We start from the raw sequence: 15,020 nt of genomic DNA on the forward strand, positions 1-15,020 counted from the left end.
GTGGTGTGGAGAGAGGTGCTGGGCCAGGAGCTCCCATGGCCCAAAAACACTCCTGGAAGCCCCCCTGCTCCCAGGACCCATCACGTTATAAGAGACTTAAAACTCTGCAAAAGCTGCCTGAAGAAGAACGACAGAGGGTCAGAGCAGCCAAGCCATGCGTCAGCCTCCTGTCATATGTGGGGATGGATGCTGTGCCCCCCTCAAGGCCAGCGCCGCCTCCTCGGGCGGCGGGTGCGTCCATGTGCTGGTCTGGGTTACGGTCACTTTTCAAAGACTCCGTAAGATTTTTTCCTCTGTGGTGCATTTAGCCCATTTTCCTATCTTTCAAGCCATTGAACTACTAAACTTTCAGATTTAATTTCCAGATTTCAGATATGTGGGGATGGATGCTGTGCCCCCCTCAAGGCCAGCGCCGCCTCCTCGGGCGGCGGGTGCGTCCATGTGCTGGTCTGGGTTACGGTCACTTTTCAAAGACTCCGTAAGATTTTTTCCTCTGTGGTGCATTTAGCCCATTTTCCTATCTTTCAAGCCATTGAACTACTAAACTTTCAGATTTAATTTCCAGATTTCAGCAGAATCCATGGCACGAGCCGCTTTAAAGTTTGCTAAGGTGTCGAATCAAAATGCAATACTATAAATCATTAATGCACCCCTGTGTTGCAATGAGGCTGGAATATTTTAATCACTGAATAATGAAGTCAATACTCACAAATCTCAGCTGTCATTAAAAGACCTGCACGCCTCCGTGCGCCCAGCAGAAGAGGAAATCTTGCAAGTGGACTGGATTTACCCACTGGAGGTGCAGCCAGGAGTACCGCAGCGGTGGTGGGACACGAGGGGTTAGTTTTTGCAGCCCTGTTTTGTGATCAGCAGAGAGTCAGCATCCTTTGTGGTACCTGCTCTTCAAGCAGCATGATTGCTAAAAGAAATAAAGAGAAGCTAACCTGCTGCACGGCTCCTGGGTAGGAATAACGGTGACCTGAGTGCATTACAGCTTGGACAGGCGAGGAGTTTTCAAAGTGAACACTACCAGGCTGCTTGCCTTGGTACCATGAGAGTTTTCCCCAGCCCCGCTGAGGACAGACTGGAGCTAGCCCAGGGAGGGAATGTCCTGCATACAAGGCCAGATACCATCCTAGAGCTGGAAGGGCCCTAGAGACAGCGGTGTGGAGAAAATCAGAAAGGGCAGATCTAGAAGATGGTGAACAGAAGGCAGAAGGGCAAAGTTAAAACAATTCTGCAAATGCTAGGATGTGCCTGCAGGCAGCAAGAGACGCCGTGTCCCTGGCACAGATGGAGCATGTGGCTTGGAGCCGCAGCAACAGCACAGGGGGAGGATGGATGGCCCTGCCAGGGGAAAAGGGGACAGGTGTCAAGCATCACTGAGCAAGACCAGTTTCCTCGAAGAAAGGAAACCCCTGGAAGGACAGCATCAGGCTGGCGAGGAGCCATCGCCAGCACAGAGGATGGACACAAAGAAAGGTGCCAGTATCTCCGCCTGCCCCCAGTTACATTGTTCACTGTGATGCACTGCTCAGGTGTGTGGTCCCACTGCTTGCAGGACCTACCTTGTGGTGTCTTGCACTGTGACAAGTCCAAGTCCCCAAAACTGAAATACTGGCAGAATGGGGCTGCCATCCAGCTAGATGTCTGTGTACTTGTGGAAACTGCAAGGTCAGATTGACATCACTGGGACAAGAGAGCAGTGTGGTCCAGGATGGAGGGGCCCGTGATTTTGGTACCTCCAGAGCTGGGCTCAAATCATATTCACAGTAAGATACAGCTGGTGGGACCTGTGGGAGGTGGAAGAGGTGAGAAACCGCCTCTTCGTTTCTTCATAAAGGTAGGAGCAGTTGTAACAGTGCTGTCATAAGGCTACTGCAGTGGGCACAGAGCTGCTAAATGGTCACTCGAGCCACACAAAACCTCCCTGGCTCTGGAAAGAGCAGATCAAAGTACCACGCACAAGCCTTTCTGGATCCCCGGCATAACTCGGAGTCAGATATTCTTCCCCCAGGAGCCAGGTGAGACAAATTGTCGACCTCCAGTTGTCCTGCTCCATCCTGTCTTGGCACTAGGATTGCACTGAAGCCCACACCAAAGGTGTCTTGAGTTTGGTCCATTTTTTCTCTAGTTTAGGGTTTGCTTGATACTGCTCTGTGCTGCAGCAGGGAAGGCCAGCCAAAGCCATGGATGCAATCCTCAGGGGAAAAATTGGATAGATCTGCAAAAAAATTGCAATCACAGAATCGCAGAGTAGTTGAGGTTGGACAGGACCTCTGGAGATCACCTAGTTCAACCCCCCCCACCTCAAATTCTTGCTGTGCCTTTTTTCTCCCATCACAAAACACTTGGAGACACCACACCAGTGTAGAAGGTTCACAGTGCAGGGCTTAACAGCACACAGAGGCACAGTAGGACATTCAGCCAGCATCCTTCTATGGGTGACCATCAACAGTGCCCATCACATGTGACTTCTGCTTCACCATCTTTGAGGCCATGACTTCACAGGTGGAACGTCCTGGAGAATATATGTCCAGAGACCTTCCCCTGGACATGAGGGGCCTGGAGCAAGTCCTGCCAACTGACCCCTAAACGAATTTCAACCTGGACAACACTCATAGGCTTTCTAGCAGTGTAACGGGTTTTGGCACCCCAACAGGGATGACCAAAACATCTACTTAAAAGCTGAGGGGGCTGCAGGGCTCCGAAGGGATTTTTTTTCCCCATCAGGCTCCTGCAGAAGTGTTTGTGTGGGTAGCAGGGGATTTTCACCTTTGGAGCAAAAGACCAGTCGCTTCCGAAGAGAGCACTCTGAGCAAGCCGGACCGGTGTGGCAAATCCTGTTTCCTCATCGATTTTCTTGAAGGATGCTCTGGAGGAAGCTGGGTGTATGTATTCCTGTGAGCAAGGGATATTAGAGACTCGTGCAGTGAGATTATAACCGACACCTAAGGTTGTTCTCTCCTAAACCCCTCTTTTTAGGCATTAACAACTTTAAAAAAAAATAATAATTCTTTGTGCTGGAGATGTCTCAGGCTTCATCACAGACGAAAGGGTTTTTTGGGGAAAATGGAGACGAAATCTCTGTGGATGTGTTCTGCATTATCTGAGCTTGGAAGAAGGGAAAAAAAAACAAACAAACACAAACCAAAAAAAAAAAAACCACAAACCACAAAAAAAACAGAGGGAAAGCACTCCCTGGTAATACTGTTTGTCATAATCCTCTTCTTCCATCATCCTGCCCAGCAACAGCCACTCCACTGCCACTGCTCCTCCTACGAGACTGGGCGCCGATGCAGCCTCGTGTGAGCACCCCCCTGCGCTCCCCTTTCCCGTCGGAGCCATCCAGAGCAGAGCAGGAGGGTGGACCACCAGGGCACTGTGCATGCCTGTGAGATGCCCTCCTAGACCATCCCTTGGGCAGGCAGCTGGAAGACTCGGGCCCACCCCTCTCACCTCCCTGTTGCGTCCAGGGGAGAGTTTCCAGGCTGGTTCCCCTGCGCTCAGTGCCAACGGGGCTGGTGATGCCAGGACAAGGCAGGACGCACTTCGTCTCAGCAGACAATTCTTCTGGCCACACTTGCACAGGGTTGGGAGGGGAAACGTGGTCCAGGTCTGCCCAGCCCACACAGTCCCCAGTACAGAGCATGGAGGAAGACCCACAAAGAGAGCTCACTGAAGGCAGGGAGGGACATGGCATGGCGGGCATGGCCAGAAGAAAATGCAGCAATCCACCGATGAGCTGACACCTGCCCCAAACAAACAAGATCAGAGGATGGGATGGCTCCCCGCAGTGCAGGGAGGGAGACCCCCCGCCAGCCCTCATCACAGTGACCCCGAGCCAAACAGCTTCTGCAGGTTACACTGCCAGGCTCCAGCTCCTAAAGGCTTGCTTGGGGTCTCCAGAGCACCTGCAGTATGTTTTTCACCCAAGACACTACCCGGCAGCCCCCCAGCACGGTGCAGTGGGTGTCAGGGAAGGCAAAGGGCCAAGCCAGCAGAGGTGCTCTGGGGATCAGAGCGCACTGGAAATGCCAATGTCCAAGCCCTAAGGGTCCCGCAAGTGCCCCCAAGGGTCAGGCAGATCCTGCAGCCCCTGCTGAAGCCCACCACCAGCTACCTGCAGCCATTAATCCCAGATGCTTTCAGATTCTTTCTGCTTCCCATCGCAGGAGACAGCCTGGCTGCTTTCAGGTTTAAACCAACACCAATTAGTCCCCCCTCAAATTACAGGTCTGAGTAATCCCCCCCAGCCCAGGGGAAGGGATTGTTCCCAACAGGAGACCTCTCCCTGCGAGCACCTGGCATGAGCACAGCCCCAGGAATGGGCTTGTGACACAGAAAAAGGAAATTGTGTTCGATCGCTTTGGCAAGGTGAGGGGAAAGGGGAGCTCGGGGTCCCCGCCAGGGCTGCAGAGCTTTGGCGGGGGAAGGCAGCCAGGCAGGCTGCAGAGGCAGGAACGGCGCAGCCGGCAGCGTGCCGGGCTGTCCCAGGGCTGCGTCCCCCATCTCCTCGGGCATGCAGCCATGTGGGGACACACGGAGGAGCACAGAGACCCTGACACCCCGTCGCTCCCCAGAGCCGCTCCAAGATGCTCAAAATAATCTCTCAGGCATTTGCAATTCTCCGCCAGCTGCTGAATCATCCTTCTGCAACGTTTGCATTAGGCATGCAGGAACGGTACAGCCTTTTGCAGTGAGAAACGGGAAGGGGGGGCACAGGTACCGACACACAATCAACGAGAAGTATCAGCAGTAACGCTCTCCCTCTGGTACTGGCCCTGCTGCCCCTCCTAAGACTAAACGGGACAGGGACAGGATGGGACAGAGCCTGCCAAAGCTTGGCAGTTGCCTGTGGATATCCCAGAGGGACACATGCAAAGAGAGTCTGGACACACAGCAGGGCTGATGGTCTGGTTTCTTCAGTGTGAAAGTCATTCATTGTGAACCCCCAAATCAAGCCCTACCTGTCCTCATCCTCCGCTACAGTGGCAGGCAGACCCAACCCCAACCGTGCAAAGCTCCTGAGATCCCACATCCAACCACCTACCGCAGGGTCCCATCAGCTGCATCACCCATAATCTGAACGAGTCCATCAAGTGAACAGCAATGCCTCACCTCTAAAAAAAGAAAAGGCCACTCGAACCACTGAGAAACGGATGAGTAAGAGTGGTTTATTTATTTAGACTTTCAATAAAACTTTGACAGTATCCTGCACTGGGGGATTTAAAATCTTGCAACGTACCCTGGTTACACACAAGGACACCAGAACTTTTGTGTGTTTAATAGATCTACTGAGATGTGGCAGATAGCAGAGGATTATCTGGGTTAGTCGATGAGAGAGGCTGTAGGGAGCTGCAGAGGGAATTCACTGCTAACAGAGACCAGTTTTGCTGCAAGGGAAACGTAGTGTTGATAAATGGAAGTTCACACACGCCATAGGGATCATCTGACCTACTCCTGCGTATCGCCAAATTCACTATCATCTATAACCACGCTGGAAAAAGCCCTGTGTGTCACTGGACAGCTCAATAACAGCAGCTATTAAATGCTCAGAGACAAAAGAAACAACTTAAGGTTTGAAGTGCAATGGGCTAAACCAATATAATATTATTACGGCATTAAGTATCAACTGACAGGGTGGCCCTGCTCTAAACAGTCTCAACTGCAGCCTCTGAGCTGGAAGAAATGAAAACACCACAAGCTAGATAAAGGGAACAACCCACATGTTTGTAATTGCCAAGGGGTCCTTCCAGCCGTCCCACCCTTCTCCCACCCAGCACAGAGCCCTCCTTGCGACTCCTGCCGAAAGCCAGAATGGGAGTTATTTACCAGCAACTGAAGACTTTTCAGATGTGCATCCATGTGTAGTCTCCACAGACAGCAAAGTCCTGCATGGGGCTTAGCTCATGGCAAGCGTACATGGAGATGCACCCTCTCCGTGGGATGAGCTTTGAGGGAGATGCTCTGGGTGATGTCAGACCAGGCGAAGGTGGGTGGAGGGCTGGGGTGCACCCGCAGGGAGACCTTGTCCAGGTGAAGCACAGCAGAGCAGAAGGATGAGGGTGGATGGCAAGGACTGGAGCTCAACTCTTCCCTACCAAAGTGCTGGCCAAGAAGGCCAACGCCATGGAGTAGGTGGCATATGGCCTTGGCTTCCTTGGGCAGAGAAAACCAGATTCACATGTCAGGGAAAGGCATTATCATGCCCGTTAGCAGGTTCAGCACAGCTGCAGGGGCACGGATTATCTCCACAGGCAGTTTGAAACCTGAGGCAGGGCTCTGCTTACCTTATTACAGCCAAGAGGAGGAGAGCAAACTCCATCTCTGGCAGGAAGCCTCCAGTGGCCAGAAGACCTGTGGGCTGAGACAATTTTGCATGGCACCAAGATACATCTAATCTATCTGGACAGACCCGTTTGTTGGCAGCTACTTTGTGCTCCAAGCGAGGACATGTACAACAGACCCATCCTGGCCAGCCCTCCCCATCTGCAAGAGGCTCTGGGACCAGTGGGAGAAGGTCTGGGAAGCACAAAGAACACAAGCAAACAGCCTGCCCAGACCAGGCTTCCCATATGCTGCAGGGCTCTAAGTATCCCTGATCCAGGGGATGAAGGAAATATCGGACAACAAACTTGACCCTGAGCTCCCAGGAATAAGACAGCAACTGACTGCTGCTGTTAGAAGTGAAAAGGTCACTGTCTGGACTGCCCTCAATGCTGGGCATCTCAGGGGTGTCCAAGCGGGGAAGGGAAATAAGGCAAATCTAAGCATTTGTGCTCTATACAGATGGACCATTACTAGTGTTGATGCCCTTCAGCACTTTGCCTTTGCTGGAGCACAGAGACGGGAGTGAACACAGTCCCCCAGCACAGGGGGGTGAAGGCTGCCACCAGGTCACTCCTCAGCCACACCGAGCAATTAGAGCTCCTTTGCTCTCCTGCAGCAAGGCAGATTTTACAGCTCTTGACTTGTGCTGGTAGTTATTTCCTGCACAGCCTTCAGTTTGTCATTTACCTGTCATACACTGCTGTGGGTGAGCAGCTGTATGGGAATGACATCTAGTCGCAGCAATGCTCAGAGCAGGGAGCGGCATTAAACACCTCCCAGCTTCTGCCAAAAGCAGCAACCAAAGCCCCCAAACATTGCTCATGGCTCCACACACCTCCGGTCACGACCAGCAGACCTCAGGATGCTTTCAGACACTCTGACCACAGTCCCCTCCTCTCCCCGCACGGCCAGCATCGCCTCTTCCCAGATAAGCAGCCTGACATTTAGCAGTGCTAAGGTGCACACAGCTCGACTGCACCCACGTGCCAGGCAATTTGGATCCCCACTGCTCCTTACTGCTCCTCCAGCCTCTGCCTCACCCACACGCTTTGCCGGCAAGGACTTTTTGTTTCCTTCCAGGTCACAGAAACATGTGCCATGGTCTGACCCATGGGTGCTTCCCAGCCCTACTCCCATTCGTAGACGACAGCTATACATAGCAGCTTAACAGCAGGTGCTACACAGCAGCCATGAGTCTCGTATTAAATGGACTAAGAGCTACACTTTATCAGGTTTGCTTAAACATGATTAGAAACCTGGGCAGATTTCCTTCTTGCAGATTTCCTGATCATAAATGGCGCAGAGAAGTCAAAGTGAGAGCTTCTGCTCGGGCTCTCATCGTGTGTGAAAGGCCAGCTGCAGACCCAATAAAAGGAATTACTGTTTTAACACAGGAAAATAGGAATTCTGGCAACTTACTGCAACGAGGCACCGTACAGCTGACTGTGCTGGGGGATTAGACGCGTTAACCGATGCTGGAGAGGCAGCTGAGCCCCCTCCATTAGCCAGCCTGCTCCTCCCCATTACAAAAGGTTACTGAGCCCATCTCCCGGGGAAGCGCCTCAGCTCTCATCGTCTGCGGCAAACCACCAATATTCAGAAGTGGGAATTCCCTCTGGCTGCTGAAGCATTTCATCTCTGCCCTGCGAAACACCACTCAGCATTTGCTGAGCTGGAGGCCGTTGAAAACATTGCTTCCCTTTTCCAGTGCTTGAATTTGCTGGGGACGTGCTGGCAGCCTGCCAGACCAATAACGAAATCTGCCAAGACATCACCATCAGCCCGGGCGTGCAGGGGCTGCCAGGGCTTGCCCGACTCACACAAGGGTTTTCAGACTGCTGGTACCTGCTCTCCTCCTCCTCCTCTCCTCCAGGAGAGGCTTCGTGCCGTGTCTGAGCTCCCTCTGTGCTCTCCACCTCTCGCTCCTGGGCAAGGTGGCAGCACCTTTGCACCTAATCACATGGGTTGGATTTAAAACACAACAACAAAAAAACCCCAAACCAAAACCAAAGCCCAGAGCACAGAATTTGCTTATAGTGTGTTAAAGTAACACCTTGGGGCTGCAAAACTACACTTCAGGAAAAGCAAAGTGAGGGCCGCTCACTGCCGCCATACCCAGGGGCACCTTGCCTTTTCCGAAAGGATCCTGCAGTGAACAGGACAGACACCAGGCCAAAATTAAAGTTGGCATACGTTTCCTAACAGTCACCACTTTAGTCCCGTACCCTAAAGGGCACCAATTATGGCATGGAGATCTATAAATCATTAACTGATCTAAAATCATCCATGGGATGTTACTCCCCAGGCTTCTCTTACAGGCACTCTGTACTTTTTCCAAAAGCATCTGGCACCTGCAAGAGGACACAGCAAAGAGCAGGATGGTCCCGTGCTACAGCCTGACCTGACAATAGCTTCTCTACTTCCTTACAGAGGACGGCATCAAGGTCAGTAGGGGCACAGGACCCCCAAAAAATTAATGGGTCACCCAGCACCTGGGAGACGACCTGCAAAAATTACGTTTTCAGAAACAAGGATTTTTCCTTCCAATCAATTACTTCACAGGACACTGTAGCTACATCTTTTATTTTCCACATTTTATTTTTACATAGAAAAACACAAATATGCAGCATAACAAGAAATCACTAGTGATCAGCATCTTCAGCACTGTGCACACCAGACCAGGATGTGCCCTGGGAAACGCATCTTCCTTCCAGGCAGGACATAGGTGTTGCTAACACTGCGATTTGCTCTGACATGCACTTTAAATCCATCAAGAAGGAACTGGAATGGGGTGATCCAAGTTATTATCTCCTCATAATGATACGGGAGATGCTCGATGGTCTCTGTACAGCTGCAGAGCTCTCACTGGGTGTATACTGCTGTTGAAGATACATCCACACAGGCTCGTGCAGGGCACAGAGGCAGGAGAGATGGCCCTAAACAGGAGACGTGAGCCTGAACTGCACCTGATGCGTGATCTGCCCTGTCCCCTTTCAACTGTGACAACACTCGGTGTCAACAGGGACCAAATGGATCAAAGACAAAATGCATCACTTGCATGCTCTTCCCTAGCTAAGCTCTGTCTGCCTTATGAGAGGGCTATAAATAAGGCAACTTCTCTCTAAACCCTGCTAAACCTTTACTCTTCCTCCAGAGTTTTTCAGGAACAAAGGAAGATCACTTCACCTAGCGCTCCCTGCAGATACTGGCTTCCAAATGAAGGCTAGGACATCTGCAAAGCATCACCTGGACAATTCACCTCCTGCTCCAGCGCACTCACACAGCCTGTGCAGGATTTCCACAGCTCCCAGCCCCTACGGAGCCAGAAAAGAGGGAAGAGCTTCCATCTCCACGAGCCTGTGGGACAAAATCCACCGCTTACCTCCCAACACATCTGCTCTGAGAACATCAAGACATACTTGTTTGTTCTGTCATTATCCCCGTGCTCATCCTAAGCACCACGCACAGCTCCTCTGTGCCCAGGTAGGCCTCAGATGGTCTCCAGCAGTTCCCCCTCTGCTCTCCTCCTGGCCAAGGGGGGTCCCAGGCTTTTTCACCACTTCACCTCAGTAACAGATGTATTTAACACTCTCCACAGGTGGCCACAGCCCAGTTTCAGGCTCTTCTTTAAGGAGCAATATCCAGGGTTTGGAGGCACCCTGTCCAGGGCTTGGAGCTGTCCTTCAGCCTTGCAGTGGCTCAAGGGCTCTCCACGCCTGCCAGCCCAGGAGCTGGGGAAGGCCTGGGAAGGCCAAGAGGAGCCTCAGCAAAGGTGCAGAGGCCCCTGGCCATCAGCACTAATCCTCAAGACCTTCAGCACCATCTCCTGGTCATTCCCGGATTCAGTGGCAACGTAACCTCATGCTTCCTCTGTTTCACCATCACCGCAAAGCCTGGAGGACAAACCATGCATGCACCCGAGGACGAGAAAGGTGGGAGCCCTTCAAGACATTTGCAACACTTCAACAGGGTCATACGCTTGCTGCCGCACACACACAAAAATACCACGCAGAACATTAGCTCCATCAAGCCCCTCTCCTGGGAGCACCCCTTGCTGTTCACTTCTTCTCTCCAAGTTGTAACAGGAACAACAAACTCTCCCTGGCACAACCACCTTGGCACACTTCTGCACAACCATCTCTGCCTGGTAGCTGTGAGCAGCCAGCACAAGATGCTGCTGGAAAACTCCGATCTGTGCATCTCCTGTGCTCCTGTGGCTCTGGGCAGCATGATAGAACGGGTGCTGCTCACCGCAGGGTCTCAGGCTGCAAGATGCAGTGGGGATCACCGCTCTGTGCAAATATCGCAGTTGCAGAGCTCAACCTTTTGGCATGAGGGAAAGGAAGATAAATGCTACCAGTCCCCTAAGAGCCACAGGAACCCTGCATCTACCTAATTGCACTTCATAATGGATTCAGCAAACCATTAATTATCAGATTATATTTTAGGAAACAGCAGATAAAAAAGCTTTATGAAATTTAGCCTTAAAGGGGCCAGTGTGCTACAATGAAGCTGTTGCATCGCACTGGCACCAGAGAAGCAAACTTTACAGTGAGTATCTGAATGTATTTTACAAAGCAATGCCCTGTGTGCCATAGGGAATGTCTATGTGCAGTCACAGCAGCTATCGCACACTCAGACAGAAACACCTTCATTAGTGCCAATCCACTGATACCAATAAGGAGGGGCCCTGGCATGCAGGCACAGCTTCTTCTCCTTTCTCAGATGTGGCAGCTTCAGCATGTCCTCAGTAAATCAGAGGAGGGGTGGCAGATCTCAGGGCTGTTCGCTTGCAAAAAGGATGTGGATGCCCAGACCTGCCCGTGACCCTGCTTCATAATGGACAGTTGCAGCAAAAACATGGATGGGATCAGACCTGTGCCACACGAGGTATTACCTAAACAGCTCCAAAGCTATTCAGCACAACTCCCAAGAAGTCTCTGCTCGAGCAGAGAGGCCCAAATGTCAGCTCTGTGCTGGAGGACTTTTCTAGCTGGCACAACAGGCAGCACAACGGTAAAGAGGAGAGCAACAGAAGAAACAAAGCAACCCTTACACACCCTGCAGAGTAGCAGATACCTGCAAGCACATCACCGACTCAGCCATAAAAACCTCCACCCCAAATTCTCAGGACAGTTTTTTCTTTGGTTTCACATACCCATACCACCCCAAATTTGTCCTACACTAGTCTCCTCCCCTCCACTCTGTTCACAGTGGTGGAGAAACACACGTGAACACACCCAATTCCCATCTTTTCCTCTGCTTTATTTCTCTTGAGCCAGGAGGGATGGGTGGTCCAGCTCACCTGAGCTGGCAGCTGCTGACTGTGGGAAGACCTCCCAGGCCCTTGTGAATGTCTAGAAACCTCCCTTGTCCTTGGCCATGCTGTGCTCGCTGCATGCCATTTCTTTTGCAGCATCACATACCAGGGGTTGCTTTCCCAAAGAAATCCTCAATCTCCCTGCTGGAGCAGCATGTTGAAGTACAGCTCCTGAACAAATCTAGTGGATACCAGGCACCATGCATGGGCACCTGCTGCTCACTCTCACTTGGTTTCTTCACAAATCAGAGTGACTTTGTCATCAAACAAGTCCTGCATAGTCACTGCCACCAGCTCGGAGCCAGTTTGGCTCACCTGGGATTCGGGCAATGTCACAAAGACTTGGCAGCCAGTGAGTTGGGTGTCATCAAGAGAGATGATGTGCTCTGCTGCTCCTTGCTCTGACGTCTGAATCACCTGCATGGAAGATGACCTGACAGTCAGATACTTACAGCACCACTTTCCCCACAATCACTTTGCTACCCACATCTTTCCCAGCCCAAGCTCTGGTAATAACACTCAGCTTCATGTCAGAGGTCTGCAATTACAATAGGTGTGAGACTAATGGGAAACACCAAACCACACACACCGGTGATGCAAAAGAGAAGACAGAAGAGTAATTTAAATATTTCTCTCCACAAAATTGCTATAATTTAGCTCCATATGCAGTCGTAGACAATAAACACTCTGTGATTATCCACTGGAGGAATGCCAGCCCAGGGAATCTTGCACATTGTGCTCCCTCATCCAAGGAGCTGTTCTCCACTGATGGCTGAGATACTGAAGAGTCTGGGTTCAAGGCTAGCATTTGGCCTCCAATCTCATGGAGTATGTCATCTGGGTTTTAATAGCCTTTGAGTAACCAGGCACCTCCGCACACAGTCAGTCCCTCCTCCTCGGCTCCTGAAAACCAGGACTGAGCTGCTTTCCCTCCAGTGAGCCTGCCTCACACTAGCACAGAAATCCCAGAGCACTGTGGGCTGGAGGGCATCCTGGACCCCTCTAAGAAGGGGGAATCGGGGAGCACAAGGGGTGACAGGAGCTGCAGGGTGGATTTGGGAAGAATAAGGGGGTTGGAGGGGGAAGATGGATGAACAACCGTGGGTGCTGCAGCACAGAGCAGAATTTACCTGCACAATCTGAGCCATGCTGGCTTGGGAGAAGACCACCTTGGGATGCTCAGCACTGTAGTGTCCCTCCAGTTCACGCTGGGAGGGGAAGAGTTCCCCGCAGAGCTCGCAGGTGAAGGTGCTCTCTGTCTGCTTGAAGTGCTCACTGGTGACGTGGTTCTGCAGGGCTCCTGGGAAACGGAAGGATGCTGAGCAGTGCAAGCAACGAAACGGCTGGGAGCCTGCAGGGAGAAGCACTGCCCTGAGCCTGGGCTATGACGGCCAGTGCCACCCAGAGGCTCAGGGAGCTGCAAATGGCCAGGACGCACAGGGCTGAAACCCACCAGGGACTCAGGGCACAGCATGTGTCAATATCCCTTCTCCTGGCTACACCACTGTCTGTCAGTTTGTGGCTGTTCAGGTCTGTTTTAGCTCTAGCTCCCTGCAGCATTGGTGTTCAGAAACCAGGCTGGTGTATCTGACTGTAGCTGCAGCTGACCCTTCTTGCAGAAATCACTTCTCCCTGTTCCATTGCACCCTCCAGCATTGCTCCTTGTTGGCCTAGCTTGTACCTCCTAATTCAGCTATTGCAAATCCATTACCCACCCCAGGGGCTCTCTCCTCTCAGAGACAGCTATGTCTAGGTCTCCTCCTTCCTCACTCTCCAGGCTACTGTTGGCTGCCCTCTTCAATGGCTCCTGACCTATCTCCTCTCCTGCTATCCCATGCACAGCCCTGGGGATCCACCTTTCACAGTAGCCTGGTCTGCCAGTTTCACTCTGCCCTCACAGCCTTGCTTCAGTTTGCACACTTGCCAAAGGGCCCTTGACTTGGTCTCCCCAAGCCCAGTTCCCTCTGATCTCTCTGGTGCTAAACTCCCTTTTTCTCCAGTCTCCCACTAGCTCTATCCTCAACAAACTCCAATTTTGGGGGTTCAGTTCCTGACTTCTCTGTGCTGATGTCTCCTAATCTAGACTTAGCTCTCTCCTCTGCTGTAACAAGCAAATTCAGAACCCTACTTGACTCCAGTGGTTCCAGAAGCTTAAGAAACATGTCCCAGCCTACATGTCCCAGCCTCACCAAGACTAGTGCTTTTCCAGTTCATCCATATTTTCTGTTTCCTCACACTCTGTTTCCTCACCATGTCCATCTTTACTCTCCCACTTACAGCTTGGACATCATTCACTGAGAGAGTAGTCATTGCTCACAAGGTAACATGAACAACAGCAAACGTAACAGACCTGAGTGCCTGCACTTCACGTGGACCTGCAGGAGAGCCAGAGTAGGGAAGAGCTCCTTGCACGTCTCACATTCATGGAACTTCACATCTGCAAACAAGGCCAAGAAGAGAGAAGTGTCCTCCCAAGGTCTTCTACAGGAGACTTTCTGGACCAGAGCTCTGTTAATATCTCAGCAACACCACACATGTGTACAGACGGCAGGAGCATCTTTGGAGATAAGGCAGGAAAAAGAGAGCCCAAGAGCAAGCAAGCTGCAAGGTACTGAGATGAGACTTGCCAGGACAGACTCCTTCAGGATACAAAGAATCTACTGTGATTTGCAGGTAAATGGGATCGGCAACCTTGTCCCATCAGTTAATGCATCTGTCCCAGCAGCTGCCACATGGTTTTGTTCTCTAACAAATGGGTCGTTACCTGTGTGCTCTGCCCTGACGTGCTTTCGATGAGCAGCAGTGCTGGAGAAGGTTTTGTCACAGGAGCTGCACTGCAGGGAGGAGAACTTGGAGGAGCGGTGATTCTGAGCTGCAAAGACATCAGGGTGGTGGGTCCGGTTGTGATACCATAACCCTGACAACTGCTGCAATGATAAGGATCAAGTCATGGTTACAATCCAAAACTGTTCCGGGGCATCATAACAGCAAGAAACTGCATGGAAAGCAGCTGTAACAGTGAGGTTGTGCTCAGTAGGTACAAGACCTGCTCACCCTCCCACAGGTCAAGAGCTAACACCTCACTTCTGTTTTTCCATTGCCCTTGAAGAGCTGAACACCGCCGAATCCCCCATCCTCATCTCACTCGCTGCAGGTCTCCTTTTGGTGTGAATTTTTGTTCCCTTGTAGGAATGTGCTCCCACACACACTCCCACTGAGGCATGCTATTTGCAACATGAGTATTTTTATTCATACACTTCCTGTCAGCTAGAAACTTGGGTGAAAGATTCCTGAGGGTCCAGACAGGCAGGTACGTACGTAGCCCTTTGCATTCATGGCTCAGCTCTCTCCACGGACCTGCCTTTTC

At 51.6% G+C, this 15,020-nt stretch overlaps 1 protein-coding gene across 1 annotated transcript in view; it reads right to left on the bottom strand.

Annotated features, from left to right (window-relative positions):
• Positions 1-11,878: 11,878 nt before the first annotated feature.
• ZBTB40 (zinc finger and BTB domain containing 40) overlaps positions 11,879-15,020 on the bottom strand; it is a 29,586-nt gene continuing 26,444 nt past the window's right edge. The window contains exons 14-17 of the mRNA XM_009705275.1: positions 14,418-14,580; positions 14,004-14,090; positions 12,784-13,004; positions 11,879-12,070 (exon numbers count right to left, since the gene is read on the bottom strand). Coding sequence (XP_009703577.1) covers positions 11,879-12,070; positions 12,784-13,004; positions 14,004-14,090; positions 14,418-14,580 — 663 coding nt within the window. The remainder of the gene's footprint in view (positions 12,071-12,783; positions 13,005-14,003; positions 14,091-14,417; positions 14,581-15,020) is intronic.

This window comes from Cariama cristata, unplaced genomic scaffold (genome assembly GCF_000690535.1).
Source record: "Cariama cristata isolate BGI_N322 unplaced genomic scaffold, ASM69053v1 scaffold21068, whole genome shotgun sequence".
In the NCBI taxonomy this organism is placed as follows: Eukaryota; Metazoa; Chordata; class Aves; order Cariamiformes; family Cariamidae; genus Cariama; species Cariama cristata.